Genomic DNA, 17,618 nt, shown 5'->3' with positions numbered 1-17,618 from the left:
TAAATTCAACAAATACCTACCTACTTTCAGTCATCTTAGTTATCTAGGTGGACCGCCTACCATTTTGAATAATGCAGTTTGAGTGCAAACATGAAAATAAAACTGTCTATGGTATGGTTCTTTGAAGCCTGGCCACTAAGACGAATCGAGCCGAGTTGAATCGAGTTCTCATACATTTGAATGCGATTCGACGCGTCGCCAATGAACGCAGCAGAAAACGAAGAAGTCTCGACTCTGCGAATTGGTTTGTTAAGTTGGTAGCAATGTATTTACTGAACTGTAACAGCTATATCGTGCTACTGCTACTAAATGTTTTCAGGGTATAGACCAGATAGACTTGTTCTATGTACGACCTTGTAACTCACGAATAACAGTACGGGAGTAGAAAAATAATTTTAATAGATTAGACTAAAAATTCAGTCAGTATTTACATACCTATCGTACTAAAAAAGAGATTAACTTATAGGTAAATTACAAGTAAGTAAGTAAAAAACAAGTAAATTAACTGAGTGTAGCTTTTGTTTTTGCCTAATAAAAGGTGCGGTTTTGAAAATATTCCATGTTATAATTATGAACAAACTTTTATAGTTATGTTTTAGGAGGTGACAGAACTTAAAAATATTGTGCCTTTGGAGATGATGGGGAACTGAAATTTTTGCTACACGTATAACCCCACGAGAGCTATTTGTTTGTTTAATATCTGTCCGTTTACAGATTAATCACTTATTATTATCCACATAATGATGTTTACGACTCATTCTCCTTGATAACTCTTGTTAATCGAAATTATTTGTTCTACCAGCGAAAGGAGCACTTACAGATAATCGTCACATTTATCCAAGTTTAGAGTAGCACTCTGCAACCTGGCGAGATGTTACACACTTATATTTCTTTGACTGTGTAATTATTATCAATTTCCCATGTCGAGATGCAGAATCAAAGCAAGAGCTCGCGAATTCCATAAAAAAAGAATTACCTTTCGTCCATTATCTGGTTTTTAGCCACGTTAGTGCTGCGGCTGTTGAAAAGCTTTTTAGCGCTTAAGGTTTTGAAGTTAAAGTGGAAAATTCAATGGGTTTCGGTTCGCGTTAGATTGCCGATGCTGGTGTCATTTGTGAGATGAAAGGGATGCACAAAGCGAGAGGGTAATCGCAATTGTGCAATCAGGAGAGCGGTGCATTAGATTCCATTAGGCGAGCGGCGCCGCGGCACGGCACTAGTCTGCAGTTAATGGACCGTGATTAGTTGTTATTGTCGTTGTTTTTTTTGTTTGATATTATATTAATAGGAGTTTGGCTTGCATGTGATTACCTATAATGAATCCATGCGCAGGTAGATACGAGCTGACACTTTATTTTCGTATGATTTATAATTAAGTACTTTTTTATTTATATTTAGCTATATAAATTAAAATATTTTAATAAAAATATAACCCTAAAAGAAGTTATTTTTATTTATTAAATATTAATTATATTTAATAAATAAAAATAACTTCTTTTAGGGTTCCGTATTTGAATTAAAACGCAAGTAACATTTCATTCACTCAAATTTTATTTATTAAAGTATTTTGTTTCTTATTACCTACGATTTTAAAAATAATATAATTTTAATAATATGTGTGTTAATAATTTTGGAAATAATATTTTTATAGAAGTGCTAGTAACATGAATAGCACAACTTCCTGGGTCGCTAATAAAGATGTTTGAAAACAAAAATGGGTAGCTATATGCATATTGCACAATACATACAATATAAATTATAAGGCAAAATAAATACTTTGACAAATAAATACATTGAAACGTGAAAACATGTAATACTTAAAGTTTAAATTAAATTAAGTTTTTAATTATGTATTTTAAAGTTTATATTATGCAGATATATTTATCTAAGAAAAACTGAAAGAATTAATAAAATACCTATGTGTAAACACCTTAATTAGAAAAACGACTGGGTAATACATACAGACTAAGACCGGTTTAATAAAAATGTTAATAAATACGTAATATTCTTCAAACGTTCTTAATTTACATAAAAATCCTTGAAAGTTCAGATTATGCCAGTTTATATTTTTACTCAATACTTAAGTATTTATTAATATATTTATTTACGTATTTTTAAATGGGTGCCTACCTTTTGCACTTAAATACTTACGATAATATTAATAAGTTAGAGTGCTACGAGATTATTTATAATAAATATAATAAACAGCGTTAATATTAAACAGTGACATGAACGCAACGTAATTAAGCATGTAAAAACATTACAGCATTCCAACAAGCCACTTCACCATTCAGAATCACATAACAGTAAATAAAACCCCTCATTAAAAACTCAAACACAAAACACAGACTACATAGAGCCATAATGCTAAGTATATAATTAATATGTAAGCGGCGGTTTAAATCTGCCTTAATCAAGCCTTAGACAATGCGCCGCCATCTTGGATCCCCCCCACACCCCTCCCCGCCGCCGCCGCGGCCCGCCCCGCGGGGGGCACTCCGCTGATGGAGTCGCGTTTTGATGCTCTGATTTGATTAGTCTCTGACTTTTTTTTGTTTTAGTTTATGGTTTTAGTTTTTAATTTGAGGAATATTTCGATTCTTGGCGTGGATTTACAGTTTACCTATATACCTACATTCATAGAGTCCTAAAACAGATTTTTTGTTATTAGAGATTGAGATACGGTAATTGGTATATATCCCATACATATATGTTATGGAATGTATTTTAAAAATAACGCTGTTGTATAAAGTAACGGTAGGTGCGGTACCTAAATGAATTTATTAACCTACTAAATTAGCTAGCTCAAAAAACTACCTACCTATGTATTTTCATATTTTCACTTTAAATTACTGAAGACCTGTTATTCTGCTAAGTGTTCCATACATATTTAGATACATAGGTATTTATTAGCCTTCTTAATTTTATTCCATGACAAAATAGTTTACTTGTTTCGGGGGCTACAAAATAGTACCTAATCTAAATATTACCTCCTTAGGCCCAAATATTACTTCCCTAATTTCTAACTTGCCTTTTTGAGTCATTTAAAAATAGCAAGCCATCTACAGACTAAGTCACAAAAACCTACTCGTACCTCCGTCTCATAATTCCTAATTGTGACAAAACATGATTATGCTATAATTGTTCTTAGCCGAGTCTTCCTGAACAGAGAGCTCCTTATAAGCTTCCCTTCCTTATACACCTTAAGTAGAGCAACATAGATCCTACAACACCTTATCAAGATAATAAAGTGAGAGGCGTTACAAAAAGAAACTCAAGTTTCAGGTGGTAGAGCGTGTTTTTCTTTGTCTGTCTGTTGGTTGGGTGAAAAATGAGCAAGACTTGTCGGGATTAAAAATTATACTTCCTTTGTGTCGAGATTTACGGGTGTTATTGTTTTGGCGAGATTGTGGCGACGCCTAGTTGGCTATACGTAGAGACTTATGAATACAAAGACAAGTAATATACACACTTAGCTTGAAATAATTTTATCTATCACGTAGTGAACATTCGGACGAACAAGCCCAGAATCAAACTAAACTCTAAATTGAAATACATATGTAGTCGATTAAGGTCATCGGCGTCGATTTCGGGATTTTTTTATTTCTTGAAAATTCGTACGGCAAAAAAAATAAAGTATCACCCTAAGTATTCGTATAAATAATTGTGACGCATATCCAATCCATATTTTTACTGGTCTGGCTGAATCAGTACGACTTCAGCCAAAAAGGCCGAGCCTTTTCGGATCGCAGCATCGTTGTATAATTTTGAAGTATAGTGGCAGTGTTGTTAGTCTGTATTTTTATTCAGTTTTGCTAGAAGTAATAGGTACACAAACACATATGTACCTCGTAATTTTACAATCGGGGCTATAGTTCTTAGGATCTCATTGCATCCACATGGAATCCGTCGTTAGTAAAGCATGCAACCGAAAACCAATATCGTCAACTAAAAAATCCAATATTTTGGTGTCGACCAAAAGATATTCTTGATACTCGTAATTGATTCGTAGTCGCTATTGCCAAACTTCATAATACAATATGTTTACTTCAAAGAAACTGGGCAGATACTGACTGCAGATGTAAGATAATAATTAGTTAAATTTTTGAAGGTACCTTCAAAAATTTTACTAATTATTGTCTTATTACCTACATGAGCTATGTCAGGAAAAGGCTAAACGAAATGGGAAATTTTTCAATTAGCGGGCTGATTTAATGTTAGGTTCAGAATGGGTAAAAATTGCCACATAAATCTGTGCAATACAGTCAACTAGTATCTGGTAGCGTTAAGGCCAGGAAAACTTAGAATGGGACGACTGCAGAGTGCACCTCGCATTCAAAATTAGCCCCGTCAGGAAAATCATGTATGCAGATACCTTTAGTTAGCGTTAGACTCACCGGCAGGCGGTCTGGAGGGAGGGGGTAGTGGCTAGAGGCGCCCCCCACCCGCCACTGCGCTCGACTCTTGAACAAAATCATCACGGTCAGAGCGTCATGGCTAGGCTAGCACAATGTGAGTTTTCACGCTTGGCACTTTATACTTAGCGGAAAAAATTATTGTGATTTTTGCGAGCTGTCTTTTGATTACTGCGATACACGAATTACGAAATCTGATTTAGAAGAAGCTGTCATTTATGTCAAGGTATAATAACTAATTCTAAGTTGGATGGGTCATACTTATTTAAGCATAATACTAAGATTACTTTCATCTATATTAAAGTGCAATAAACGTTAATTTAAAGTATACTGTGCAAAATACGCTGTTTTCATAGTTGTTGGTGGGTGTAATCTCATACAACACATAACATAACTTACTGTTGTATCTACTATGTATTTATGTGCATTTAGCGTAAGATGGAGCAGTAACGGATATTATAGTTTGCTATTGATACTCGAGTAGGTATATTCAGACATTCAGATTATCCTATCCTATTATTGTAGTGTAGGATGGTTTCCTGATCCGAAGTTTATTTATCTATTTGGAATGCTGGCTCTTGCATATCGATGGTTTTTATTATTATTATATATTGTTTAATATTACCATGAAGTGTTAATATTATGCAACAGGCGTTTAAATGAGGTCAAAAAAGACGAGTGGCGTAGGTAACAATTTGAGGCGAAGCCGAAAATTGTTATTAAGACGCCACGAGTATTTTTTGACTTAGTTAAACACCGTTGCATAATTATAATAGTTTTTCTACGACCATGCACTTAGTTTTTAATACTTTTATTGAATAACTTTCGTGAAATTCACACTGTTTCCTGTATTTTGACGCAAAGGTTTGCACTGTCAGCTCAGCTGCCCAAAGCCTTCCCGCGCACGCGCGCAGTATCGTTATAACAATGCGTTGCCATGGTTACAGAGCCAAACAATGCGTTTTCAGTTTTTTCGATACTGCGCGCATGCGCGGGAAGCCGGCAGACGCTGGCTTTGGGGAATAGACTTTTATGTAGGGTTTTAAAGATTTATGCACGAATCAGTTCGGGAGTAGAAAAAAAAACTTATTATAGCCCCACAAAACTCTGGAACAAGTTAATAAGAAAGGCATCTCACTCCTTAAAATAACCTAACTAAGGTAATAGGGTAATACACTTAAAGTAATGCTTTTTATCGGTATTTGATTTGTTTTCGGGTGTTTTTTACTTCTAATCTTTACAAAACTAAACAAATACCCTGTCTAATAAGAGTAATATTAATTGTATTAACACTTTCGAAACCGGGCTCTACGCGGCGCTACGACATTTTCGCTACATACGGGTTTCCCCATGTAATCGGCTACGCTTCTACGAGCGGTGTGCCCGACGGTCGGGTTCTTGGTAGCGAAAGTGTTAAATCGCCTTTATTATTTTGCCACGTCTGTCGCATGCAGGATAGGTGGGCTAATATAACCACAAAGTGGATGCCACAAAGAAGCGGGGACGTGGCAGGCCTAGGCGAAGATGACGGGACGACTTGGACACCTTTATGAGTGACTGGCCGGAAAAAGCACACCAGAGGGAGTTGTGGAAATCAAGGGGAGAGGCCTTTGCACCTCGCTTTGCACTTCGCACCTCGAAAAACAAAATGGCCTCAACGGTGTCAGTGGAGTTACCACACTCACTGAGCAGCCACGGCCCAGTACTGCTACTATGATGGTGTAGCGGTCTCAGCACTTCTTCGTCTTTTTGTAAACCAACAAGGCCTCACCAACCTCAGCGAGTAGCCACGGCGTAACGGTCATTCTCCTTGGCAGACTTTAGTACAGTCTCGGACAAGGCTTTACTGCTTCTTGTTCGTGTTTTAATAAAAGGATGAGGTCTCACCAATCTTACCGAGTGGCTACAGCAGGAAGTCGTCCTCCTTGGCGGACTTCAGAATGGCCTCAGGCGGCTGCATCAAGTGCCCGACCATGGCCCCTTATAACTCGTAATCGACCATGATGGCCGAGCGGTCCCAGCACTTCTCCCTCTTGTAAAACAACAAGGCCTAACCAAACTCACCGAGTAGCCACAGCACAGTATCGTTCTGCTTGGCAGACTTCATTGATGTTGCTCCATTATCATGGTTTAGGCCCCAGCACTTCTCCGCCTTTTCGTAAAACAAGAAGGCCTCACCAAACTCACCTCTCCTTGGCGGACTTCAGTATGGTCTCGGGGAGTGGCAATAAAAGCCGCACCATGGTTCCTTATAACCCGTAGTCGACCATGATGGCCGAGCGGTCCCAGCACTTCTCCGTCTTTTCGTAAAACAACAAGGCCTCACCAAACTCACCGAGTAGCCACGGCGCAACAGTGTCATTCTCCTTGGCAGACTTGAGTATGGTCTCGGGCAGAGGCAGCGAGTGCCGCACCATGGCCCCGTATAGCCCGTACTCGGCCATGATGGTCGAGCGCCCCCAGCACTTTTCCGTCTTGCGCCATTTCGCTCGTCGGTTCTGGAACCACACCTGGGAAAGAAGAGATTTTGTATAGTTCAAGTCCTCATACCTATGTCGGTCTATATGTTACAAATAATCGGCAACTTTTCGCTGATTAATTGTGTATATTTCTTTAGCATTATTAAAATGTTGATTTATCGGAAAACTTTGTTAACTAAGGACTGATTCGTAACAAATTTGATAAATTCAGAGTGCTTTTTCTTGGATAATTTCTGGTTTACTTTGTATTATACATACACCATTGAAATTGCCAGAATCACAAAATTATTATATGTAAAATTATTTTTAAAAGCAAATCTCAACTAACTAGATAAATAAAATTAAAGTGAACGCTGAAAATAATTCGGCGACAAACTGCTGTCAAAATCTTGATTTCTGTTGACGAAACTTGCATTTAAGTAATTTTGAAGACTACCCGGCAACCGAGATTACAACATATCTGAAAGACAAGTTCTTTACGATTCCTGTGAAACAATGAAAATGTAGACGTGTCTCCAAATATCTACTTTACCAGGAATTAAGTTGATGCGGTATTAGTTACCTGGCATTGGTTACTTTTCGATAGAGAAATCCACATCAAAAATTGCTGAAAGAATCTGTTAGCAGATTTTATTTAAAAATACGGTCTCTCAACTTTATTTTGACAATAGCTTTATATCATCCACGATATTTATGAAGCCAGCAGCTTGCTAAAGCCAGTGCTCTCGAAATCGGGACGAAAGACTTGATATAACGAAGTCCCACAGTATTGACTCATTAATCGGTATAGGATGTAGTGTCCAAGAAATTCGTTCATTGAAATGACACCCACGATGAGCAACCAAAATATTTTAAAAAAGGGTAGCCCTTGATAGGACTAAAACTAAGAATGTGTCAAAAAACACTGTCGGATGTATGATGGAGGGCATACAACAAAACTTACAACATGAGCAAGGAGAAACGGAGAATGATGAATTTACTAATAAATAATGATTTTTGAATACATTTTTAACACATTATAGAAAAACATCTTTGATTCGGCCGGCTTCGATACATTTAACACAGTTTCGAATTTGTCAAATTCGTTACGAATCAGTCCTTATGTTAGTAGGTAAAGCCAACTTAACGATTAAAACAAAACCACGTAGATGAGGTAATAAAATCTCTTTATAATATGTGACAAGAAGAGTGATTCAACCTGTCCGCTATTATGAACTGAAGAAAAACTAGTACCTATCTAGAGCTAATATATGAGAAAATTCGAATAGAGATGAAATACTTAATTGCAGACCTTATAATTTATCGTAATACTTAAGCAAAATTTCGATGTAATTTTAGACAGACTTGAAGCGATTCTTTGTCTGTTCAGCCAAAGTGTATAAATTCATTAGCTACAATGTATTAATAATAAAATATATGAAATCTTATGCTTGGATGAAATTGGAATAAGTGCAAAAGTATACACTTGATAATTCTCACGTACACGGTCAGCACTGCGGGCAGCTTATGGGGCTGTCACTTTGCTTACTAGCGTGGTTAAATATGCCTGGATGTAATTGAAATTACAAAAATATACAACTTGACATGGCTCACGTGCATTGTCGGCACTGCGGGCAGCTTTTGGGGCTGTCACTTTGCCTACTAACGTGAATTCAATACTATGCCTGGAAGAAACTTAATGACATGACAAATATCTGCAGTTTGACAGTTTCTCACGTGTATGGTTCGTAATGCGGGCTGCTTCTGGGGCAGTCACTTTACGTTCTGACGTGAACCCATACGAGCACTGCGGGCAACCTGTGGGGTTGTCACTTTGCCGTCAAAGCCTGTTGCCGTTATGAAACCCTCTCATCAGGTGCATAAAAGTCATCTATGTCATGATCTATCGATATAATACTTACAGGCGAGTTGCGCGGCGATGTTTACTCGATAAGGGATGAGGATACTAATCAGCTTGAAACCATAAGAACGACCTTTCATTTGCCAGAACAATCAATGAGCCCCACTAATCCGCCGACCCGTCCATCATCGGAACTGTCCCCACCGGCAACTCCAGGCATACCACTGCAGACATCCGAAGCACCTACACAAGCAATTGAGCAACAAAAAAAACAACGGCCACCGCTTCTGCACCAGATGTTCCTGTACGCGATACACCGGAAGTAACTTTGCTACAAGGAGATGAGACTCTAGACAACACTCTTTTATAACTACTGGGTGAGGATCCGACACTAATCCAGCAATATGGAAAAGAAATTCAAACCGATTGGACAAAGCGTCTACAGTGCATTGCGACTAAGGGCTTGACCACGGAAGCTCGCAAGGAACTATGTGACAGACACTTACCTCCTATAAACTGCATTTTGATTGACGCTCCAGAACATAATCTGCAAATAATAGCTGCGGTGTTGGATGCAACAGTTAAGCGAGACGAAGGTATACACTTAAAACAAAAACAAATTGGACGAGCAATATCATTCGTTGGCGAGGCTCTCAGTACTTTAAAGTAGACAAGACCAGATATAAAACTTCTAATGGATGCCTGCCGTTTACTTTGTGATAACCAAAGCCTAGACTCAATCACACGACGAAACGTTATCCTCTACAAACTAAAAAAGATATGAAAGTACAAATACAAAGACGAACATAGATAAATTTCTATTTGGCTCGGAACATTCCGAAACATGTAAGACTGCAAAATCCATATCTAAGTCGGGAGCCGACCTGAAATTACCCATGTCATATAACAAAAACTTTGACCCTAAACATAATTTAATCTGGAAGGCTTCTCCTCCAAGTCACAGGCATCAGGAGATCAAGAAGAGCAGGGAGCCTGCCTCTTCCAGGAGTCAGCACGCGAGCAGCTTGCGCCCATCGCGTCGAGCGTCCCGCCACAGGTACTCGCTTCGCCGCTAGCTGGAACACCGGTGAGTCACACAGGGAGACTGTCCCATTTCTATTATCAATGGTCACTGCCGACACGAGATCCAGTGACGTTATCATGGATAGCCGGATACTAGATAATTACACAACGCCCGGTGGTGCAAGTTCACCCTCCCAAAGAAAGAACCTTTCCTATTAATGAAAAGCTTCTATTTTTGAATGTAAACCATGTACTTAGTGGACAATATTTATCACCTATATTTTTAATCCCAAAACCAAATGGTAAACATAGATTTATCCTTAATCTTAAAAACTTTAACAAATTCATTGGCACAGAACATTTTAAACTGGAGGATTTAAGGACTGCCTTAAAACTGTTTTCTGAGAGATGTTTCATGAGTAGGGTAAGGTGGGCAACAGAGAACCAGTGGTACACAAGGAACCAACGGTTTTATTCGAAAATGCGACGTTGCCAAACTGCACTGCGAACATAGGCACGCGCCGCAAAGGTTCCCACGCTCGCTCCCCAGTCGGCGGCCGGTCCGCGTTGAAATTGCACATGTAGTGAAGTATTTTGTGATTTTGGACAAGAAAACAAAAAAAAGTTAGTATTTAGTTTTTTTATTTTCTCAGAATGTAGTTATGTTTAATTTATCTAATTAATCAGTTGTGCGGAGTGACTTCTCTATCTTGTGATTTCTCTATCTTTTTGACATTCACTGATGCGGCTTTCTTGTGCCGTTTATTTTTTACCGAATTTAAAAAGTGAAAATGTATATCTAGCACACATTGAACCACAAGGATAGAGTACTCAATGAACCAGGAGGTTCTCTAGGTAATTCTCTAGTTAGCCTTTGAAAGGTCTATTTTGTACAACTTTTGCCATGTTTAAGAGTTAATATAAATATATCTAATATAACGTTACTATATAGTACAAAAATATATGATAATACATATTTTATTTAAGCTTTTTGAAGTGCAAGACTTTATTTTTCATATAACGAAGAATATTGTGACGATTACATTAGTAAACTACTCTTAATTTAAATAAATAAGCATTTTTGACATTGTAAATGTTGTATTTATTAAATTGCCCCATATTTACCTAAATCAGTTTGTATATTTTGCAATTATTTATTAAAAACTATGCAATTATATAATGGTAGGTTCATTGTGTACTAGGCCGGTTCATTGAATACATAGTACCGGTTCAGTCTGTACCAGAGATTGTACACAATGAGCCATTGTTCATCTTTTAAAAAAACTAAAATATCTCGACTTCTATTCAGTTTTATTACAAAATAATGATGAAAATTTAGAGCTAGATAAATAACAAATGCACTGAATAAAAAAAATTGAATTTGGACCTATTATGACTGACTTATTAAGATTTAAATTTTTGGTGGCTCATTGTTGGCAACCTCACCCTACTCTAGACCTTAAAGACGCTTATTTTTAATGTGAATGAAATTCACGAATATATCTCCGATTTAAACTTAATACAAAATTGTATATATTTAATGTATTACCATTTCGCCTTAGTACTGCTCCATTTGTATTCACCAAAATAATGGAACCAGTCACGAAATTGCTTAGAACTTGTGGTTACATATCCTCTGTGTATTTAGATGATTTTCTCTTAATAGGACGAACATATAATACTTGTTTGGAAAATATTTTAGCTACAAAACAACTTTTAACATCTTTAAGATTCATTATAAACGAGGAGAAGAATAACATGATACCCAGTACTAAGAGTAACTGTTTTAGATTATATAATAGACACTAAACATTTCCAAGTCACTTTGCCTGATGACAAAATCATAAAATTAAGAAATAATTAAATCTTTATATTGATTTTGCTCGTTTAATCGGCTTGCTTTACGTGTCCTGCGGTAGAGTACAGTCTCTCTTTATGTTAAAGAATTCGAAGGACAAAAATATCTCAGCTCAATGAACGATCCCGATGACTTTGAAAGATATATGAATATTCCTCAGTCACTAAAAGCAGACTTTGATTGGTGGTGTCGCGTCGCGCCATAACCAAACCTAAAAACAAAATTAAATATGACGCCTACTGCTTGGAGATTTTTAGTAACGCCTCTACTTCGGGATGGGGAGCTGCATGTGGAGAGGAAACTGCAGGTGGTCCTTGGTCCATAGAAGAAAACCACAACCATATTAACTTTCTAGAAATATTGGCAGCCTTTTATGGCTTACAAACCTTTGCTAAAGGTATGTCAAACCGCCAAATCTTACTTCGTACTGTTAACATGACAGCAATTTCTTATATTAATCGAATGGGTGGTATGCAGTTTCCTCACCTCAACCAAGTAACAAAGAATCTGTGGCAATGGTGTGAGACACGGAATATTTCAAATCCTCGGAGAACACTAGCAGACGTGGAATCGTGTCGCTCTCACTCAGATTTCGAATGGGAACTAAACAATTTCAGTTTCAATACGATTATCAAGACATTTAATATACCGGAAATAGACCTCCTTGCCAGTTATTTAAACAAAAAATGTCTTGCATACGTGTCTTGGTACAGGGATCCACAAGCATTTAACATAAATGCATTCACCATTCCAATAGAGTAAATTCTTCTTTTACGTGTTCCCCACTTTTACGATCATTCTAAAAACGACAAGAAATCATAAGAGACGAGGCTACAGGTATAATGGTAATCCTTTTATATTTTGGACCTAACAGCGACTTGATCATATCTAATTTCCAACGATCGCAGCGTACACTACCGAGTTACCGTAGTTACCGGAATCTTGTCCGGGAGTCGCTACTAAGACGGGACCCCCCGTCATCCATCAATATAATGGTTGCCTCCTATCTGATAATCTTCTAAAAACAATACGACTCTTGCTTAAAGAAATGGTACAGTTTCTGCACTATCAATAACTTAGGGGGGGGTATGCTACGGGTCCCATTGACCTTAGTAGTGGAAAATTTCGCTGGCTTGGTTGAAGTCTTGGTTGCTCAGTTGGCAGAGCGCTGGAGTATCGATCCAGAGGCCGTGAGTTCAGGCCTCACCCAAGGCAGACATTTTCCACTGTTAAATACCTATATTAATTTTTCTTACTCAGTTATATGAAGCTAACGCTCAATAGGATACTTTAAACAGCTGTAGGTCCGCTCTGTCCCTGATTTTAGGCGCACATATCGGCAGCGATGATCGAATTAAACGCTGCTTTAAAGGCGTTTATAAAATACGCCCGCCTTTACCGAAATATAATCAAACATGGAACACTTCATTAGTACTAGATAATCTAGCATCCTGGTTCCCCAATCAAAATCTTCAATTAGATCAAGAACTAGATACTCGTCACTTTGCTTACGCTCACAGAGACCAAACTTTGGCTAAACTTCTTCTAAATATGTTACATTTCATACTAATGAAATCACTATTAATATTCCAGACCTCATTAAAACCTCCAGACCGGGCACAGCCCAACCTATGTTAACTTTGCCGGTTTTTTCGGGAAGTACCTGAAATCTGTCCGGTTAATACTGTCTGTTCACATAGTTAAAACCAAATTGTTACGTGCCAACCACGATTCTCTTTTAACCCTTCGAGTCCCAGCGACATCATGTGATGTCAGTAAAATATAAGTAAATACATATAGATGCTTGGGGCTCGAAGGGTTATTAAGTCTTTAAAAACCCCATAAGTCCGTAACCTCGTAAACGATAAGTCGTTGGATTCGACAAATTTTGGGAGAATGCGGTATAGATATTACCTTGTTTACCGCGCATAGTATGCGACCTGCAGCAACCTCTAAGGCGTGTAGCTTAAAATTTAACCTGGACTTAATAAGAAAGACCGCGGGATGGAGCGGCTCTTCAACTATATTTTGGTAAATTCTGTATCAGATATACTAATGGGACAAATAACTCAACCTTTGCCAAAACTAATAAATATGTCTAATGGCTTTATACTTATGTAACTATCCTAATGTAAACCAAAAAATTGTGCTCGAAGTAAATTAATTGTAATTGTAACTATTTACTCGTTACATTCAGCTCAACAAAAACTTAGTTAACACGAAACACAATAAAGTTATAGTTCGTCCTTACTCCGACAGGCGGCGCGGGCACAGAAAACAAACCAATTAAGCGAACAAAACGCAACTAAATTAAATTTTCAAATTCGGTGAGTTTGCCTAGGGTTGGCGGCTTAGGGGATGTTCCGATTATTTGTAACATTTGTCGGCTTACTGAATGCATGTTGGGTGTTAGCAGGATAATAATCTTGAGCGGGGCTCATGTTAACATACATATTATGTAAGTTACTTTTTTAATTGGGTTGTGTTCTGATTCGATCTGCTGGTAAGCTAATCGTTTTTTGAGTTGCGATAAAAATAATTATACCTGCGGGTGTATTGTGCTTCTAATTTTATCACTTATCCACGTGGATAAAGTATCCGTCACGCTTTGGCAAGTACGTCAGTGTGAGAGTGACAGATGTCTTATCCACGTGGATAAGTGATAAAATTGGAAGCATGATACGCTGGCAGATCGATAAGGGAATGAGATACATAATAGTAAGACAGAAAGGACACGTAAGTAATGAAGATTTTATTACACACAAAAAAATATAAGTTTGGCTGTATTAAAAAAAAAAATTACAGTCATACACATTGTAATATGTAACAAAATATTGTATATCTAAATTAAACTATGTAAATATAAAATAATAAAACTAATTAAAAACCAAGATTTATTCTGCTTTAAATTATTTTGGTGCTTTCAGTCCCTGGTTGTCTTATTTTTTTGAGATGCGAATAGTAAAGTATAGGAAAATAAACACCCTCTTGGTCAGCACTCAGTTTTTTAACCCCCGACGCAAAAACGATGGGGTGTTATAAGTTTGAAGTGTCTGTCTGTCTGTGTGTCTGTCTGTGGCATCGTAGCTCCCGAACGGATGAACCGATTTAGATTTAGTTTTTTTTGTCTGAAAGCTGAGTTAATCGGGAGTGTTCTTAGCCATGTTTCATGAAAATCGGTCCACTACGTCGCGGTCGGGGGTTTTTTCAAAATTTTAATTTTGTGGTTAGGTCATAGTTGTATAAAAACAAATATATTTAGCATATACAACAAAAACATGAAAATTTCCGATAAATTGATAATACAGCAAGCAAAGGAATATTGATACATACGTTATTCGCGCTAAACATTTTGCACAGAGCACACTTTGTACTCGCTAAGCGCTAATCTCCTTGAAACACAATCCCGGCACAAGACAAGCGCGCAGCCCTGCGCGCTCCGAACAGTTAATTTCTAATTAAATCCGTTAATTACGAGCCGCTGCAAATTAATACCGACTACATAGCTACCGGCGTTAGAACGGGTACCTACGTTACATTTATACAAATGTAGTGCGAAATGTTTTTCCTTCGTATACACTATATATGTATATAGGGAAATGGCCAAAACAGAGATTTGATCAAATCTCTAAGGGATATGATCAAATCACGCAGGATGTCAGAATGGCGAATCCATTTCAACATTTCTCTAGAAAATTTCAGTCATTTGACTAAATCCCTGACTTTGTTTAGTGAAATCACAAAATCGGCCAATAGACACGCCACGTTTCGTCATTTCGCTAAATTGGTTTAGGGATTCATTGACAACATTTGACACGACAGTAAGTTGACGAAACGAACTCAAAAATTCAACTAGTTTTAACATTGCGCTAAACAAATTAGGGAAATGGCCAAAACAGAGATTTGATCAAATTTCTCTAAGGGATATGATCAAATCACCCAGGATGTCAGAATGGCGAATCCATTTCAACATTTCTCTAGAAAATTTCAGTCATTTGACTAAATCCCTGACTTTGTTTAGTGAAATTACAAAATCGGCCCATAGACACGCCACGTTTCGTCATTTCGCTAAATTGGTTTAGGGATTAATTAACAAAATTTGACACGACAGTAAGTTGACGAAACGAACTCAAAAATTCAACTAGTTTTAACATTGCGCAAAATAAATTTAGGGAAATGATAAAGTCTCAACTGGTATATGGTTTGACCAAATCTCTAAACTGGTTTCGTGAAATGACGAAGGCAAGAATCTAATATATTAAAATTAGGGAAATGTTAAAGTCTCAACTGGTATATGGTGATTTGATCACATCTTTAAACTGGTTTCGTGAATTGGCGAAGGCAGGAATCTAATATATCAAAACATGTAGAGGCCCTTTTGGTACTTTAATGAAATATAAGGGGTACAACGAGCAGATGCTGCCCTTGCTCGTGTCATAAGATGCATGCAGAGGCAGCACCCGCCAGGGTATAAGGACTATTTGAGAGTTAATGGAATCTAAAATTAACTGGGTTAGGTATTGGCTGAAAGTGATGGACTAAATGCTGGACTAAGGAATTTAAAACCGGACGCCGCCTAATAAAACAGTATTCCATGGGGCGAAGGGCAACACCGGTGTGAGATCTCAAGGGTGTCGAGAGTTGTACTCCGCTTTCTAACCCAGTTAAGCCAATGTCCCAACTCGCGTATTAGGCCATGGAGCATATAGCCCTAACGACTCCACTCTGGACGGCCATCTAAGGCAAGCCAGAGGTAGAGAGTACTGTCCCACCCGCACACCTTATGGGTAACAGAACTCCCCAGGAACAGTTGGGTATGTGGCAGCTGCCCTGCATTGACTGACGGCACTGGTAAAATCAGTGGGCGAATTCTTTAGAGCACTCATTTTACCCCGCTATCTGCCCCACGAAGACATTATACGCAATTGAATCCGTTTTAAGAGTTTTGTTATTTTCAATAAATAAGAAAAAAATAGATTAAGTCAAGAAAAAAAAGTTTCATTTTAAATCATTTTCTTATTTTTTTAAACATTTTGTCTTATCACTGAACTTGTTTAGCAAAATGATAAAACTAGTAGACTTTATAAGCTCCTTTCGTCAACTTACAGTCATGGTTCAGGGATTTTATCAAATCTCTAAATAAATCTAGTGAAATGCCAAACCGTGGTGTGTCTATTGGCCGATTTTGTGATTTCACTAAACAGAGTAAGGGATTTAGTCAAATGACTGAAATTTTCAAATGATTGAAATTTAAAGTACTTGAGAAAATCCGCTAAAAAATGTTTTGGATATTTTATAAATACGTAGATTTAGTTTTGAGTTGAAAAAAATCATTTATCGGTCAAAATGTTTGCCCCCTTATTCATAAACGTACACTAAAGTTATCAAGTCGATAAAGTTCGTTTGTCCCTTTCTATCACATCAATACGTCGGAAAGGGCCAAACGAACTGTATCGTTTTGATAACTTTAGTGAACGTTTATGAATAAGGGGGTTAGTCTTAAGAAAAATGTTGTATTGACTAATATTATTGGCAATCGAATAAATACTTACATACATTGACAGTCCAATTCCAATAAATCACAGGATACGCAAGGGTTACGGAGGCGGAAACCGAACAATTACCTACGAACCAATCTGGCTGATAAGATTACGGCATTATGTTGGGTGACGTGTGTGATCGCAGCTTAGCTAGGCGTTATCCCACAGTCAGAGTAACGTTTACTAGAAGGAAACGTAATAATATTGCAGCCTGTAGCGTCTGTGACAACTGATACACATTCAGGACACAATTATCTTTGCGGACCAATCTGGTGTGTGATTACAGTATACCTAGGCGGTATTACGTTTCTGTGATTGCTGGTTAACCGGCAGATATGTAGGCACTACGGTGGTAGGCACCTGGGACAACTAATACACATTCAGGGCACAATTATTCTGTGGACAAAGGTTGATAATATCAGGGGTATTACGACGGCCAGACAGAAGTCAGGCTCTAAATAC

The 17,618-nt window shown here is 37.6% G+C and overlaps 1 protein-coding gene across 4 annotated transcripts in view; it reads right to left on the bottom strand.

Moving 5' to 3' along the window:
- LOC125235232 (visual system homeobox 2-like) overlaps positions 1-17,618 on the bottom strand; it is a 152,655-nt gene that overhangs the window by 22,654 nt on the left and 112,383 nt on the right. For 2 of the 4 annotated variants that reach the window (XM_048141719.1, XM_048141721.1), the window contains exon 6: positions 6,742-6,925. In XM_048141719.1, coding sequence (XP_047997676.1) covers positions 6,742-6,925 — 184 coding nt within the window. The remainder of the gene's footprint in view (positions 1-6,741; positions 6,926-17,618) is intronic. The other 2 variants (XM_048141720.1, XM_048141722.1) reach the window with 1 other exon arrangement.

This window comes from Leguminivora glycinivorella, chromosome 17 (genome assembly GCF_023078275.1).
Source record: "Leguminivora glycinivorella isolate SPB_JAAS2020 chromosome 17, LegGlyc_1.1, whole genome shotgun sequence".
Classification (NCBI taxonomy): domain Eukaryota; kingdom Metazoa; phylum Arthropoda; class Insecta; order Lepidoptera; family Tortricidae; genus Leguminivora; species Leguminivora glycinivorella.
This window is presented reverse-complemented; position numbering and strand designations above follow the sequence as displayed.